The 15,812-nt window shown below is 39.4% G+C and overlaps 1 protein-coding gene across 1 annotated transcript in view; it reads right to left on the bottom strand.

Annotated features, from left to right (window-relative positions):
• The window catches only part of LOC135084227 (exocyst complex component 2), a 25,325-nt gene extending 9,513 nt beyond the window's left edge, over positions 1–15,812 (bottom strand). Inside the window, exons 1-9 of the mRNA XM_063978969.1 lie at positions 15,558–15,812; positions 15,320–15,472; positions 14,639–14,831; positions 14,177–14,288; positions 13,728–13,887; positions 13,130–13,344; positions 12,522–12,637; positions 12,136–12,272; positions 2,767–2,951 (exon numbers count right to left, since the gene is read on the bottom strand). Of these exons, the coding sequence (XP_063835039.1) occupies positions 2,767–2,951; positions 12,136–12,272; positions 12,522–12,637; positions 13,130–13,344; positions 13,728–13,887; positions 14,177–14,288; positions 14,639–14,831; positions 15,320–15,472; positions 15,558–15,666 (1,380 nt within the window). The 5' untranslated portion in view covers positions 15,667–15,812. The remainder of the gene's footprint in view (positions 1–2,766; positions 2,952–12,135; positions 12,273–12,521; positions 12,638–13,129; positions 13,345–13,727; positions 13,888–14,176; positions 14,289–14,638; positions 14,832–15,319; positions 15,473–15,557) is intronic.

Below are 15,812 nucleotides of genomic sequence, written 5' to 3'. Positions count from 1 at the left end.
GGAAGAACACATACAATAGATACAAGACACAAGATAATTTATTCTTTAGAGTCATTAAAGAGCGTTAAATATCTTGGCAGAAAGCTGCGCAGACTAGGCCACCATGTACCGGGAAGACAAAATGAGAGAGCCTTAGCAGACTTTTTTAAACTCCAAATCACCACAAGTGTTCCTTCTGTGTACCCCGTAAGGGCTACCTAATATTTTTGACGTTCACAAGTACCAAAATACTGCTCAAAACTGAATAAAATATTCTTGATTTTTTGCTGGTGTTGCCGTCGTGCTCATTGAACACGGTCACTGCGAATGTAACTTCTTGACCGCTCAGCCATCAGCTGCTCAGCCGACTATGCGGCCATGTACCGCCAAGACAAAATAGTAATAGCCTTCGAGGTACATGGCCGCAGAGTTAACTGGCACAAGTTGTACTCCAATGCACCGGTTACATTTTCATACATGTCCTTTCTCGCCGTGCTCGTTGAAGACTGTCACTTCTTGGCAGAAAACTGCGCAGCTGACTCACCCACCATGTGTCGGGAGGACAAAGTGGTAACAGTCTTCCCGACACATGGTGGCAGAGTTAACTGGCATGATTTTTACTCCAATACAGCGGTTACATTTTCATACGTAAGTAAGTAAACATTGTTTTTCTGCACACAGTTACATACACTTTAAACGAAATTACATTTTACAATATTTGGCATGCACCTTCAATATAACGATAATAATTAGAAACAGAAATAATGCGAGCAGAGTTGCGGCAGCAAAAGGTCTCCGTCTCAGCATGTATCATCACAAGCAAGCATGTATCATGACAGGCATTAAGAATAAGAATAAATTTCTTATTCTTATTCTTAATGCCTGTACGCTGATTTTCAGACGGCAGCCGACGAAAGTGGAGCGCGGCGGTGATATACGTGTCCTTTCTGTGGTGTTCATTGAAGACTGTCACTTCTTGGCAGAAACTGCGCAGCCGACTGGCCTACCATGTGTCGGGAGGACAAAGTGGTAACAGTCTTCCCGACACATGGTGGCAGAGTTAACTGGCACGATTTTTACTCCAATACACCGGCTATATTTTCATACGTCTCTTTTCTGTCGTTTTCTTTGTAGACTGTCACTTCTTGGCAGAAAACTGAAAGAGTTAACTGGCACGATTTTTACTCCAATACACCGGTTACATTTTCATACGTGTCCTTTCTGTCGTGTTCATTGAAGACTGTCACTTCTTGGCAGAAAACTGCGCAGCCGACTCACCCACCATGTGTCGGGAGGACAAAGTGGTAACAGTCTTCCCGACACATGGTGGCAGAGTCAACTGGCACGATTTTTACTCCAATACACCGGTTACATTTTCATACGTAAGTAAATAAACATTGTTTTTCTGCACAAAGTTACATACACTTTAAACGAAATTACATTATACAATATTTTTCATGCACATTCAATATAATAATAATAATTAGAAACAAAAATAATGCGAGCAGAGTTGCGGCAGCAAAAGGTCTCCGTCTCAGCATGTATCACAAGCTAATGCACGAATAAATTTCTTATTCTTATTCTTAATGCCTGTACGCTGATTTTCAGACGGCAGCCGACGAAAGTGGAGCGCGGCGGTGATATACGTGTCCTTTCTGTCGTGTTCATTGAAGACTGTCACTTCTTGGCAGAAACTGCGCAGCCGACTGGCCTACCATGTGTCGGGAGGACAAAGTGGTAACAGTCTTCCCGACACATGGTGGCAGAGTTAACTGGCACGATTTTTACTCCAATACACCGGCTATATTTTCATACGTCTCTTTTCTGTCGTTTTCTTTGTAGACTGTCACTTCTTGGCAGAAAACTGCGCAGCCAACTAGGCCGCCGATGACGGGAAGACAAAATGGTAAGAGGCTTCCCGTCATATCGGTGGCAGAGTTAACTGGCACGATTTTTACTCCAATACACCGGTTACATTTTCATACGTGACCTTTCTGTCGTGTTCATTGAAGACTGTCACTTCTTGGTAGAAAACTGCGCAGCCAACTAGGCCGCCGATGACGGGAAGACAAAATGGTAAGAGGCTTCCCGTCATATCGGTGGCAGAGTTAACTGGCACGATTTTTACTCCAATACACCGGTTACATTTTCATACGTGTCCTTTCTGTCGTGTTCATTGAAGACTGTCACTTCTTGGCAGAAAACTGGGCAGCCGACTCACCCACCATGTGTCGGGAGGACAAAGTGGTAACAGTCTTCCCGACACATGGTGGCAGAGTAAACTGGCACGATTTTTACTCCAATACACTGGTTACATTTTCATACGTAAGTAAGTAAACATTGTTTTTCTGCACACAGTTACATACTTTAAACGAAATTACATTATACAACATTCATGCACATTATTGCACATTCAATATAACGATAATAATTAGAAACAGAAATAATGCGAGCAGAGTTGCGGCAGCAAAAGGTCTCCGTCTCAGCATGTATGCACCGGTTACATTTTCATACGTATCTTTTCTGTAATGCGCATTGCGCATTATTGAAGACTGTTACCGCGAATGTCACTCCTTGGCAAAAAGCTACTCAGCCGTGCCATGCCATGTGCCTCGAAGAGAAAATGGTAAGTAACAGAATTCGAGATACATGGCCGCAGAGTTGACTAAGACAAAAAAGCTCGCTCTAAAACTCAGCTAGAGTGAACGTGTCTATCTGTAGTGTCCACGATCATCTTGAATCTGAAACACTTGATTTATGGTGGGAACAATGATGGTTGTCGCTTACCTTGAGGCTGTCGTGTCGCTCGGTGGCCGAGGGCTGGCCGGCGAGCTCCCCGGCGAAGTAGCGGCGCGCCAGCGGCCACAGCGCGTTGAGCTCCGAGCTCAGGGCGCCGCACGCCGCAGCGCACCACTCCGCGCGAGTGTTGCTCCATGATCCTTCGCTTTCACCGTCTTTAGATTTGCGCTTGCCTGTTAAAAAAAAAGGTATTGTTGTAACACTTGTAACACGCTATTCTGAATTCAGATTAGTTCATCCTAAAGATACCACATATCAAGCCGTGAGTACATCGTTAGTTTCAGCCGAAAGACGTCCACTGCTGGACAAAGGCCTCCCCCAAGGATTTCCACAAAGACCGGTCCTGCGCCGCTCGCATCCAGGCACCTCCCGCGACCTTCACCATATCGTCGGTCGGCAACTGCACCTGAGCAAGTCTACGTCTGCGCGGGGAGTGGCTGATTTCATATTGATTATTAAATTCATTGGTTCCCAAAGTGGGAGGCGCGCCCCCCAGGGGAGGCGCAGAAACATTTAAAGGGGAGCGCGGGCCATCTATGTACATAAGTATAAAAAACCAGCGCCCGCTGAGAGAATGCATTCCAGACTGCTCGATACAACCAATAAATAATCTTATCTGGAGGAGGGGGGCGCGCGTTTCAAATAAGTTTGGGAACCAACGGATTATTTGAAAATAAAATATTCACTGGTGACTTACATGGGACACTAAAGTACCTACGTTCGCACAGCCTCTAACAACGTTTATTATTCTTTCAAAGATTCACAATCACTTACAATATAATATATTCCACCGACTTAATGGCGTTTATTGAGGGTTTTCGCGATTGAAAAATCCGCCAGATGGCAATACGTAGACGCGAGGTCCAAATGCTGCATTATTGGTGGATTTTGACATATCTGTCAATGTCATGTCAAAAATAATGGCGGATTTTTCAATCGCGAAAACCCTCATAGCTAACTACGCAGCCAGACGACGTTACTGTTCGGCCGATCGATCGGGACTGACCCACCCCACTAACTGTCGCATCGATCGGCCGCCCAGACACCCCCACTCTTCTCCGCTTCAGTGTTGCCAGCAAATAGTTTAAAATTTGTACACTCAAAAGAAAAGATTTATTGCCATATTTAAAAAAAATCGTAATAACTAGCAGTAATCCTTAGAGTATTTGTGTTGCCTCTCTGTCTTTGAAGATCCTCATTTTAATTACTTCATCCTGAAGATACCACATATTAAGCCGTAAGTACATCGTTCGTTTCAGCAGAAAGATGTCCACTGCTTGACAAAGGCCTCCCCCAAGGATTTCCACAAAGACCGGTCCTGCGCCGCTCGTATCCAGGCACCTCCCGCGACCTTCACCATATTGTCGGTCCACCTAGTGGGAGGCCTGCCCACGCTGTCTTTCGGCGCGTGGTCGCCACTCAAGAACTTTCCTGCCCCAGCAGCCATCATATAGTGCCCCGCCCATAATGTAACTCAATCATAAATGTCGCGTTAAGACCCGTGTCTATTTTAGTCGAAATGGAACGCGAAAGTTTAAAATCTTATAAGATACCACATATTTCACGACACATAATCTCAGGCAATCGAATCTTTGTGTTCAGCAATAGCGACCAAACCCTTTGTTCCCGACACAGTACCTATACCGAGCAGGAGTTCCCGGCAGGCTATGCGCAGCGCTGTACAACTGTGAGAAAATTATTCTGAATTCTAAGGACGACTTTTAGTTTCTGGTTGCGAGTTAACAAGAGACAAATATGTACAAGTGAACTGCACAAAACTGCAACTGCACCTGAGCAAGTCTACGTCTGCGCGGGGAGTGGCTGATTTCATATTGATTTATTAAATTCATTGGTTCCCAAAGTGGGGGCGCGCCCCCCAGGGGAGGCGCAAAAACATTTAAAGGGGAGCGCGGGCCATCTATGTACTTAAGTATAAAAAACAAGCGTCCGCTGAGAGAACGCATTCCAGACTGCTCGATACAACCAATAAATAATCTTATCTGGAGGAGGGGGGAGCGGATTTTTTTTGTATGGTAGTAAGGGTGCGCGTCTCAAATAAGTTTGGGAACCAATGGAATATGCATTGGTTTCCAAAGTGGGGGGCGCGCCCCCCAGGGGAGGCGCAGACATTTAAAGGGGGGCGCGGGCCATCTATGTACTTAAGTATAAAAAATCAGCACCTGCTGAGAGAACGCATTCCAGACTGCTCGATACAACCAATAAATAATCTTATCTGTCGCGTTAAGACCCGTGTCTATTTTAGTCGAAATGAATTTTAGTTTAAAATCTTATAAGATACCACATATTTCACAACACAAAACCACAGGCAGGCAATCGAATCTTTCGTGTTCGGTAATGGCGATCAAACCCTTTGTTCCCGACACAGTACCTATACCGAGCAAGAGTTCCCGGCAGGCTATGCGCAGCGGTGTACAACTGTGAGAAAATTATTCTGAATTCTAATGACGACTATTCTTTTAGTTTCTGGTTGCGAGTTAATCAGTGACGAGTATAGACTTTTAGTTCCTGGTTACGAGTTAACAAGAGACAAATTATGTACAAGTGGACTACACAAAACTGCACCTACACCTGAGCAAGTCTACGTCTGCGCGGGGAGTGGCTGATATCATATTGATTATTAAATGCATTGGTTCCCAAAGTGGGGGGCGCGCCCCCCAGGGGAGGCGCAAAGACATTTAAAGGGGGGCGCGGGCCATCTATGTACTCAAGTATAAAAAATCAGCGCCCGCTGAGAGAACGCATTCCAGACTGCTCGATACAACCAATAAATAATCTTGTTTGGAGGAGGGGGGCGCAGAATTTTTTTTATGGTCGAAAGGGGACGCGTCTCAAATAAGTTGGGAACCAATGGATTATTTGAAAATAAAATATTCACTGGTGACTTACATGGGACACTGAATATCTACGTTCGCACAGCCTCAAACACCGTTTATTATTCTTTCAAAGATTCACAATCACTTGCAATATATTCCACCGACTTCATGGCGTTTAATTGCTAACTACGCAGCCTGACGACTTTACTGTTCGGCCGATCGATCGGGACTGACCCACCCCACTAACTGTCGCATCGATCGGTCGCCCAGACACCCCCACTCTTCTCCGCTTCAGTGTTGCCAGCAAATAGTTTAAAATTTGTACACTCAAAAGAAAAGATTTATTGCCATATTTAAAAAAAGTCGTAATAACTAGCAGTAGTCCTTAGAGTATTTGTGTTGCCTCTATGTCTTTGAAGATCCTCATTTTAATTACTTCATCCTGAAGATACCACATATCAAGCCGTAAGTACATCGTTCGTTTCAGCAGAAAGATGTCCACTGCTTGACAAAGGCCTCCCCCAAGGATTTCCACAAAGACCGGTCCTGCGCCGCTCGTATCCAGGCACCTCCTGCGACCTTCACCATATCGTCGGTCCACCTAGTGGGAGGCCTGCCCACGCTGTCTTTCGGCGCGTGGTCGCCACTCAAGAACTTTCCTGCCCCAGCAGCCATCATATAGTGCCCCGCCCATGATGTAACTCAATCATAAATGTCGCGTTAAGACCCGTGTCTATTTTAGTCGAAATGGAACGCGAAAGTTTAAAATCTTATAAGATACCACATATTTCACGACATATAATCACAGGCAATCGAATCTTTGTGTTCGGCAATAGCGACCAAACCCTTTGTTCCCGACACAGTACCTATACCGGGCAGAGGCAGGCTATGCGCAGCGCTGTACAACTGTGAGAAAATTATTCTGAATTCTAATGACGACTTTTAGTTTCTGGTTGCGAGTTAACAAGAGACAAATATGTGCAAGTGAACTGCACAAAACTGCAACTGCACCTGAGCAAGTCTACGTCTGCGCGGGGAGTGGCTGATTTCATACTGATTTATTAAATTCATTGGTTCCCAAAGTGGGGGCGCGCCCCCCAGGGAAGGCGCAAAAACATTTAAAGGGGAGCGCGGGCCATCTATGTACTCGAGTATAAAAAACCAGCGCCCGCTGAGAGAATGCATTCCAGACTGCTCGATTCAACCAATAAATAATCTTGTTTGGAGGAGAGGGGTGCGCAATTTTTTGTATGGTCGAAAGGGGGCGCGTCTCAAATAAGTTTGGGAACCAATGGATTATTTGAAAACAAAATATCCACTGGTGACTTACATGGGACACTGAATATCTACGTTCGCACAGCCTCTAACACCGTTTATTGTTCTTTAAAAGATTCACAATCACTTACACTATATTCCACCGACTTAATGGCGCTTAATTGCTAACTACGCAGCCAGACGATGTTCACTATTCGGCCGATCGATCGGAACTGACTGTCACAACGATCGGCCGCCCAGACACCCCCACTATTCTCCGCTTCAGTGTTGCCAGCATATAGTTTTGTTATAACACGCTATTCTGAAGAGAATGCGCAACACAAAACCGCAGGTAATCGAATCTTTCGTGTTCGGTAATGGCGATCAAACCCTTTGTTCCCGACACAGTACCTATACCGAGCAGGAGTTCCCGGCAGGCTATGCGCAGCGGTGTACAACTGTGAGAAAATTATTCTGAATTCTAATGACGACTATTCTTTTAGTTTCTGGTTGCGAGTTAATCAGAGACGAGTATAGACTTTTAGTTCCTGGTTACGAGTTAACAAGAGACAAATATGTACAAGTGGACTGCACAAAACTGCAACTGCACCTGAGCAAGTCTACGTCTGCGCGGGGAGTGGCTGATGTAGTATGTGCGTCACTAAGCACACACTCGCGTCCCATAGGTAGTATATAAGGTTATACACTCATAATAAACGAGCTCTTAATACGCAGTCAGTCTACTTATTTAATCGTCCCAACGCCCAACGTTACATGGCGACCCTGCCAGTGCTGCTCACGCAGCGCTGAGCATATGGTTTAGGAAAATAAAGTACTCGTATTAATTTATAATACAATGTGAAACTTATAGTGTAAAATGAAGTGAGCTATCATAAATGGACTAAGTAGTTAAATCAGGACTTAAAACAAATCTTCAATAAAAATAACGAACTACAAATATGTACGCAAAATAGTAATATCAAGTGCCAAAAATCAAGAAATTCCTGATGAAGACGTTAGAAGACAACGGACCGAGGTGATGAAGAACTGAATGAGCTGGGTGCCGGGCGATGATGGAGCCAGATGAGGTCAACAGCAGTTAGCAGGGTGCCGGGAGTGTTCGAGTCGGAAGTGGTTGCAGCCGGGAGAACCCTACACTCGACGCATACCACTTATTACAAATCAGCAAAACGTGATTTAACATCACACACGTTATGACAAGGTATTTTCTAGCGTATCGACACAATACTTCGTTGTAATTAAGATCTTTACATTTTAAACAATAATTGTATTTGGTATGCAAGTAAATATTTTAAATTTGTGTCATATTTGTAGACTTTAAAGACCACCAAGATCACATCTCTAATATGGGTCTTAAACAAAATCATTAATTAGCATTAACATAACACAACTAATTAAAATATTTATGTAATGACGAAATAATAAAGTAATTTATATCATTTAAAACGTAATACTTATAGATTTTGATGATTGATATGATGAAAAATATTTTGCAGTGTAGGTAAAATATCACTTGGCTGACTTATAGATTGCTGATTTATTTGGGTCAACAAACAATAGATATTGCACAATGATTAACTGTAATTGAAAGTTTTTGACTATGAACGTAAATTATTTTACACAAATTCTATTTGTTTTGTTTTAATTATGATTTTATTACAGTATATTCAGTACTTATGTAACTTTAGAAATTATTTAGAAAAATGACTTTGAAATTATGTAGGTATATTATGAAAAATATGATTACACGGATAAGACGATAATAGGAATAATTTTGATTTTATGACAGAATATAATTTATACATTGTATAAGTAAAGAAAATTATAAGGAGGAATATTGTGAGTTAGAAAACTGTAGGCATAGGAATGTACGTTAATGTTATTAAATGATGAAGGCTATGAGATAAACGTTTGTTGTAATAAGGCAGGTTTTGGTTTGAAATTCAGATAGGGAAAGTTATAAATAGGTTGATATTGTCTGGAAAGATGAGTTAAAAGTTAGGCATGCATTAATTACACAGGATACTTTTAATTATTTTGGACTGATCACCCAAAAGTTTTAAGATATTCTTGTGCATTGATTGCGTAGGTTTGTGAGATTGTAAAGTATTTTGTTAGATATTGAATGAATATTGAAATATTATATGAATATTACGTAAACATGGTACTAAAATAAATAATATTAAGGGGAATTATCCTTCGTTCGATCATGGTGCATACTAGATATCTCTGTGAGAATAGTTGGAGAAATTATAAGTCTTAAAATTATCCCTTAATTTAAATGATTATTATAAATAAATAAATATTATTATAAGTGCGCGCACATTTTATAAAAGTACCATGATGAAATGATAAAATGTATTAAGTCGACTATAAATAAATAAATAATGACTTGTAAGTGTAGTAGATCTACTAACTATTAAAACATGAGGGTGGCCACCTCATAAGAATTGTTGATGTACTTATCTCGGAAATGGAAACTTTAATGGATATGACTTGTGTACTAGTACGAAATACTTGGATGTGACTTTATTTGTATTACATAAAATTTATATTTTTAAAACATATTAAGTACTTAGTCGTCAACAACACGTTTAGATTAAGATTTTTTTTTTCAATTCTTATTGTTATGGTTATTTGACACCACAAATTTACATCTTTTTGTTTGTCGTATTTTACTCGATCTTACGAATTATTGGAGAATGGTGTCAAGTACCCAATTTTGTAGTCTTATTTTTTTTTTCATTATATTTCTCGTATGTAAAAAAAAAAACAAAAAAAACGGGGGAGGTGTAGTATGTGCGTCACTAAGCACACACTCGCGTCCCATAGGTAGTATATAAGGTTATACACTCATAATAAACGAGCTCTTAATACGCAGTCAGTCTACTTATTTAATCGTCCCAACGCCCAACGTTGCACTGATTTTATATTGATTATTAAATTCATTGGTTCCCAAAGCGCGCCCCCCAGGGGAGGCTCAAAGACATTTAAAGGGGGGCGCGGGCCATCTATGTACTTAAGTATAAAAAATCAGCGCCCACTGAGAGAACGCATTCCAGACTGCTCGATACAACCAATAAATAATCTTGTTTGGAGGAGGGGGGGCGCAGAATTTTTTGTATGGTCGAAAGGGGGCGCGTCTCAAATAAGTTTGGGAACCAATGGATTATTTGAGAATAAAATATTCACTGGTGACTTACATGGGACACTGAATATCTACGTTCGCACAGCCTCTAACACCGTTTATTATTCTTTCAAAGATTCACAATCACTTGCAATATATTCCACCGACTTCATGGCGTTTAATTGCTAACTACGCAGCCAGACGACTTTACTGTTCGGCCGATCGATCGGGACTGACCCACCCCACTAACTGTCGCATCGATCGGTCGCCCAGACACCCCCACTCTTCTCCGCTTCAGTGTTGCCAGCAAATAGTTTAAAATTTGTACACTCAAAAGAAAAGATTTATTGCCATATTTAAAAAAAATCGTAATAACTAGCAGTAATCCTTACAGTAGTAGAGAAAACGAACTGAACTTTTATGCCCGTATTCTCAAACGATGCTTGCTAAGTGAAGCAGCAAATCGAACGCACAGCGTTGAATAAAACTCTGTCACCCTCACCCTCTGTGAGACCTCATAGTAATGTTTGTGAATATGAGCGTACAACTCTTTTGGTATACAGGGTGGAATTTTGTAATGCCACCTGAAAGGAAAGTACTCTTAATACTGTAGATGGTAAATTTTACTCAAAGAAAACATTCCCTTACTCAAAAGAAAGAGAACTGCAATCAAAGATATCCGAAAATTCGCTTGCCACATCCGGGAATCGAAACGACTAAAATCTGTTAAAAATAAGATCCTGTATTTTTATTGCATCTATTATTAGGGTTAAATATAAGGATGAAATCTCTCTAACAAACTTGATAAATGAAATGAAATCATGAAATATTAAATGATTTACAAAAAATGGTATGGTATGGTAGTGAATTATCAGTTTTAGGAAATCTTTGATTGCAGTTCTCTTTATATTAAGAAATAAAGGAATGTTCTCTTTGAGTGAAATTTTCTAAATACAGTATTAAGAGTACTTTCCCTTCAGGTGGCATTACAAAATTCCATCCTGTTTATCTACAATTGACAAAAAAGAACACTTTTTAAGCATCAAATTCGTTTAAATTTTCATCTATTATAAAAGAAAAGATTTGATCGATGGTTCATTTGTAGGCTCTGAAACTATATTGGGCCGATTTGAAAGAATATTTCACCGTTAGAATCCTACATTATTTCTGATGAACATAGACGGTACGAAATTCGCCAGGGCAGCTTGTGCAGACAACAGTACACTGTGGTATCTCATGTAATCGTTATTGGTTCCTTGATGTGCTATCCACTATTCATTCATAATCATAAAAAGTAAAATTATATGGGGAATCAAAGTCAAGCCTCAGATATATTTTTTGGCCACGGTGTCTAACCTCTGATTTTATAACTATAAGCCACGTGAATATTAAAAGGCTTCCAATATACTAATTAGCCTTCTATTATATGCCAGCTAAATATTCCAAAGAAAGCGTCAAATAAAGAGTAACAATTATTCTGACTTGTCCAACTCAACATTTTTCGTTTTACAGCTTCAACATATTATGTTCCTCAAAAAATACAATTCAAGCTTGAATTAGAGAACATAAAATCTTATAATTCAGCTTCCAAAATAATAAAATATAGAACGTGTCATTGATTTTGGTGTTTCACTAATTTTTAAAGATGCTGAGTTGCAAAACAAGATGGCGATACAGTTATTTAATTGGTGCGATATATTTTAGAAGTTTACTGCTTTCAGTTCAAATTTTAGGTTCGAGTCTTTGGTCGTGTTTTATACTTTTGTAAAACTTTAGGATCTACATTTTTTTCCATTAGACCAAAGACATATTCGAGACTAAAGAGAGAGAAAAAAATTGAAGCAGTTTTTAGGTCAAATTTGGGAAAAAAAAACAAAACAAAAAACCAATTAAAAAAAAAACTGCTGACTTAGGGTCAAATGGGTGAATTTGTATTCTCAAAATGACCCACGAAGTTTGTCTAACCTTCCCCCAAACACCCTGTATAATGGCTGAGATAGTATTTTTTAGATGCGCATTGATGGAGGCTGACTTAGTAATTCAGAGGACAACATAAAAATTATATTAGTAGTAAAACATTATGCGAATGAAAGGGATCTCCATTACAGGTACATGGCTTACCTTTCTCATTATTCTCTTGCTCTTCTTTTTGTTTGAAATGGTCTTTAACTTTATTCATAAGCGTCATCAGATAGTCCTTGCGGCTGGTGATCGCGGTCCACGCTGCGTCACCTTCCCAGTTGAGACTTATCAACAACCTGGAAAAAAATATAATTATAAAAAATAAAATAAAATTTATTTATTTCAAGGCCAGGGCCCATAAAATTTCAATAATAATTAGATTAAATCAATTAAATAATTAAAATCATACGAAATCAAACAAAATAAGAAGATACAGAAATAGATTAAATTAAATTAAAACATCCAATCAATCAATATCAAATTAAGAAATTAAATTAAATAAAAAAAAATTATGAATATTACGAGGCTTTAAAAATGTATCGTACCTTATGTAATTGGTTTGTTCTTGAACATTTATGGGCATAGTCTTCATTCTGGTATGAAGTTTTTCTTTTAAGTCTTCTATTTTCTTGTCGATTTCAGCAAGGATTTTCTGGAACAGCTGTGGGGAAAAATAAACAAGTTTTAATTACATTACGACATAAACAACTAGACGGTTGAAAGGACAGTAATTAGGCATTTTCTGGGCAGGTATGTACCACAACGCGTTTATTGGCTTTATTGGGAGCCCGTAACATGATAAATAAATATAAGTTAGATTAAAAGACAATTTGAGTTAAATAATTATTTATTGAATTTATAGCGAGAGATCCCAGGTGTAGGTAATTGCTAAATATCGTAACGCACGCGCTTATTACGTCACCAGCGATGGTATAGTCAAACCACTGTCCTCGCTGGCGGTGATGTAGTTGTTTCTTGAACGTAGTCGTCCTGTAGAGGAGGAGCAGGCCATGCATGGCGGCTATGAAATAAAATAATGGTGGTAGAAACCCGGTGGTCGCAACCCACGGTAGAAGACCGAAGGTAGAACCCTGCGAATCAAACGGGACATTCTTGCCTCAGTTGCCTGGCCTTGTTCTGAATAAAAACCCACCTGAATCTCAGTGTTCCCGAACAAGTTCTTGACCCTGGTGTAGTCATTGACGACCAAGTCGTACTCTTTCTTGCGTATGTTCCTGTCTATCGAGGAGGGCAGCTGAAAGAGGAACTTGTGTCGTGTGAGCAGGGATAGTGCTTCCCGCGTCTTATCCGCGTTCTCTTTGCGCGAGAGAATCTCCGAGAATAAGGAGTCGGCGAGGGTAATCGAGTCTGGAATCAGAATGCAACTTTTATAATCTATTTAAACACAACAAAACTGTCAATCTAGACTAGATGTATGTTGAATGAATAATTAATTCAACAAACAGACAATAAGTTACATAATGAATTTTATCATACATCAGCATTTTCAGTGTATCCCTTTTTTGTACCCAGTATTTTTAAATTATGTTTTCATGTCTTTTAGGAGATTCCATGTCTAGGTTTATATTTTTTATTTCTTTATTAAGTCTGCAAAACTGATTTTACAATTTACAAATTAAAATACAAGTTTGTAAGTATGTTCATAGATTTGAAGGAAATCAAAGTAAGAGATTTTCTTACATAGGTTTAGTGGTAGAATACTGCAAATGCCTACCACTAAATAAATGTACCTTCAATAGCAGCCTGTAGGCTAGGCAATGGTTCCTTGCCGCTTTTCCTTTGGTCCTCCTCATACATGTTCTTGAGCAGAACAAGGCGATCCAACTGGTCCATCACAGCTCCAGTGTTTGCTTTTAGGAAGCTGAGTTGCCCTTCTTTTTGGCCTTCAACCTGTAACAAAATACAAAATTGGCACATATATTACAAGTAAAGCCAGTTAGGCTTATTTCAACTTAGTTATTTTAACTTTCCCAGAAAAGACAATTGGCGGACTATATTTTTAGATGTTTTTATTATTATTAGATTAGAAAACTGGATTACTTATTTATTTAGATCTTATATGCAGGTAAATCATAGTACATAAGTCGAACTTAATGCCATTCGGTATTCTCCTCTAGTCAACCTTAGGGCCAAACTGAGAATAAAGTAGGTGGTACAAAATTTCATCAATTTAGATTACCTTTCTCTGCAAGAACACCATGCCAGCTTTCAAATCTTCATAGGAAGTGTTGCTGTGATGTTCCAAGAGGTACCATCCTGGTTGAAAGTTTTCATCAGAGAGCTTGCCTGACCTGAAATGTATGGTTTTCATTAAATATTGATTTCATTCATTGTTTTATTAGTAACACAGCTTGTTTTATTAGTAACCAGGCTTTAGTGGTTTACCCAGTTATTTCAGATTTTTCTTATTTTACTTCTATTAAATGATATTTGCCTTTAGCAGAAGGTAAAATCTGATAAGTTTAGGAGCTAGGACTGAAATAAATGTAGAATATAACTGATTTTATTCTGTGATGATCTGTACTAAATAAAAAAAGTTTTAACCTAAAGCTGTTAATAGTTTTAAAAGTAGTTTTTAAGCAAGATCTAAATCAAATTTGAATTTGACCTATCTTAGGAAAAATACTTGTTTTATTATTACCCATCAGGAAACAGCTCATGCAGTTCTTCTTCAGGAAACTTGCAGTCATCGCCCTCAGTGGAGAGCCCTAACGGGTCCGGGGGCGTGTAGGTGGTGGGCGACATGGGCCGGCGGCCCCACGGCAGCGACGGAGGCACCGACTCCTCAACCCATACTGCACTCTCCTTTACGGGACCGATGGATTCATGGTACCCTAGAAAAACAAAGATTTTTTTTTCTTATCGTGTCAACAACAAACCTACAGTGTAAGCCCAAAACTCCGCCACAAGAGTGGCATTGTCAGTAGCCTTAATTAAATCTTCCTGTGTGCAGTTGTTTGGGAGCGCAGGTCATGACATCATGTGCTTATTTATTTATTTTTATTGGTGTTTTATTAAAAGGAGAGACTTTTGCAGATGGAAAAGTCATGTAAACAATCTCATTATTTTCTCTGTACTTTTAATATGCAACTGTTTAAAGCCAATAGAAATATTACAGAAGCTTCTCTTTAGTTTTGTTATGCCTGTTGGTGGGCTTCAGTAAACATACATTTGTATTAGTTTTGTGGTTAATGGTTAAAGATATTTATTTTCTCAAAACGATTTAAGTGAAATCACTTAAATCGTTTTGAGAAAATAAATATCTTAAAATAAACTTACAATAATGAGTAACAGTTGTATTATGATTGATTTGATATTTTACCTCGGAATTGAACAGTAGAAGTTCCTTCTCCACCAGACTTAGTGGTGACTATGATGTCACCACGCCCTTTGCATGGACCAGATCGAGCAACTATTTTGTTTTTACTTTTCCACTCAGCTGAGAGTAAGCAATCACACCCACATATTTTCAAACCTGAAAATTGAAATATTAATAGTACAAAGACCCATGCAAAATTAGATGATAAATATTTTTATTGATGTAAGTATCACAAACATACCAATCAAATCTATTGCACTTGTTCCTAGAAATTCTCCTCTAATAGTGACTCTAGTTCCCGGTGGTCCCTCTTTGGGTGAAATACCAGTTACAACTGGGGGTGGACCCATATTCTTGGACTTCTCCTAAAATATTGGTAAAATGTGACTAACTGCACAAGTATCTATTATATATTTTACACCCTATCTCCTGTTGCCTTGAAATTCTTGAAATAAGTAGGTAATACTGAAAAACTACACTGAAAAACTGAAGATGT

Source organism: Ostrinia nubilalis, chromosome 2, assembly GCF_963855985.1.
Source record: "Ostrinia nubilalis chromosome 2, ilOstNubi1.1, whole genome shotgun sequence".
Lineage (NCBI taxonomy): Eukaryota > Metazoa > Arthropoda > Insecta > Lepidoptera > Crambidae > Ostrinia > Ostrinia nubilalis.
The sequence above is the reverse complement of the archived record's forward strand: the minus strand, read 5'-3'. Positions and strand labels throughout refer to the sequence as shown.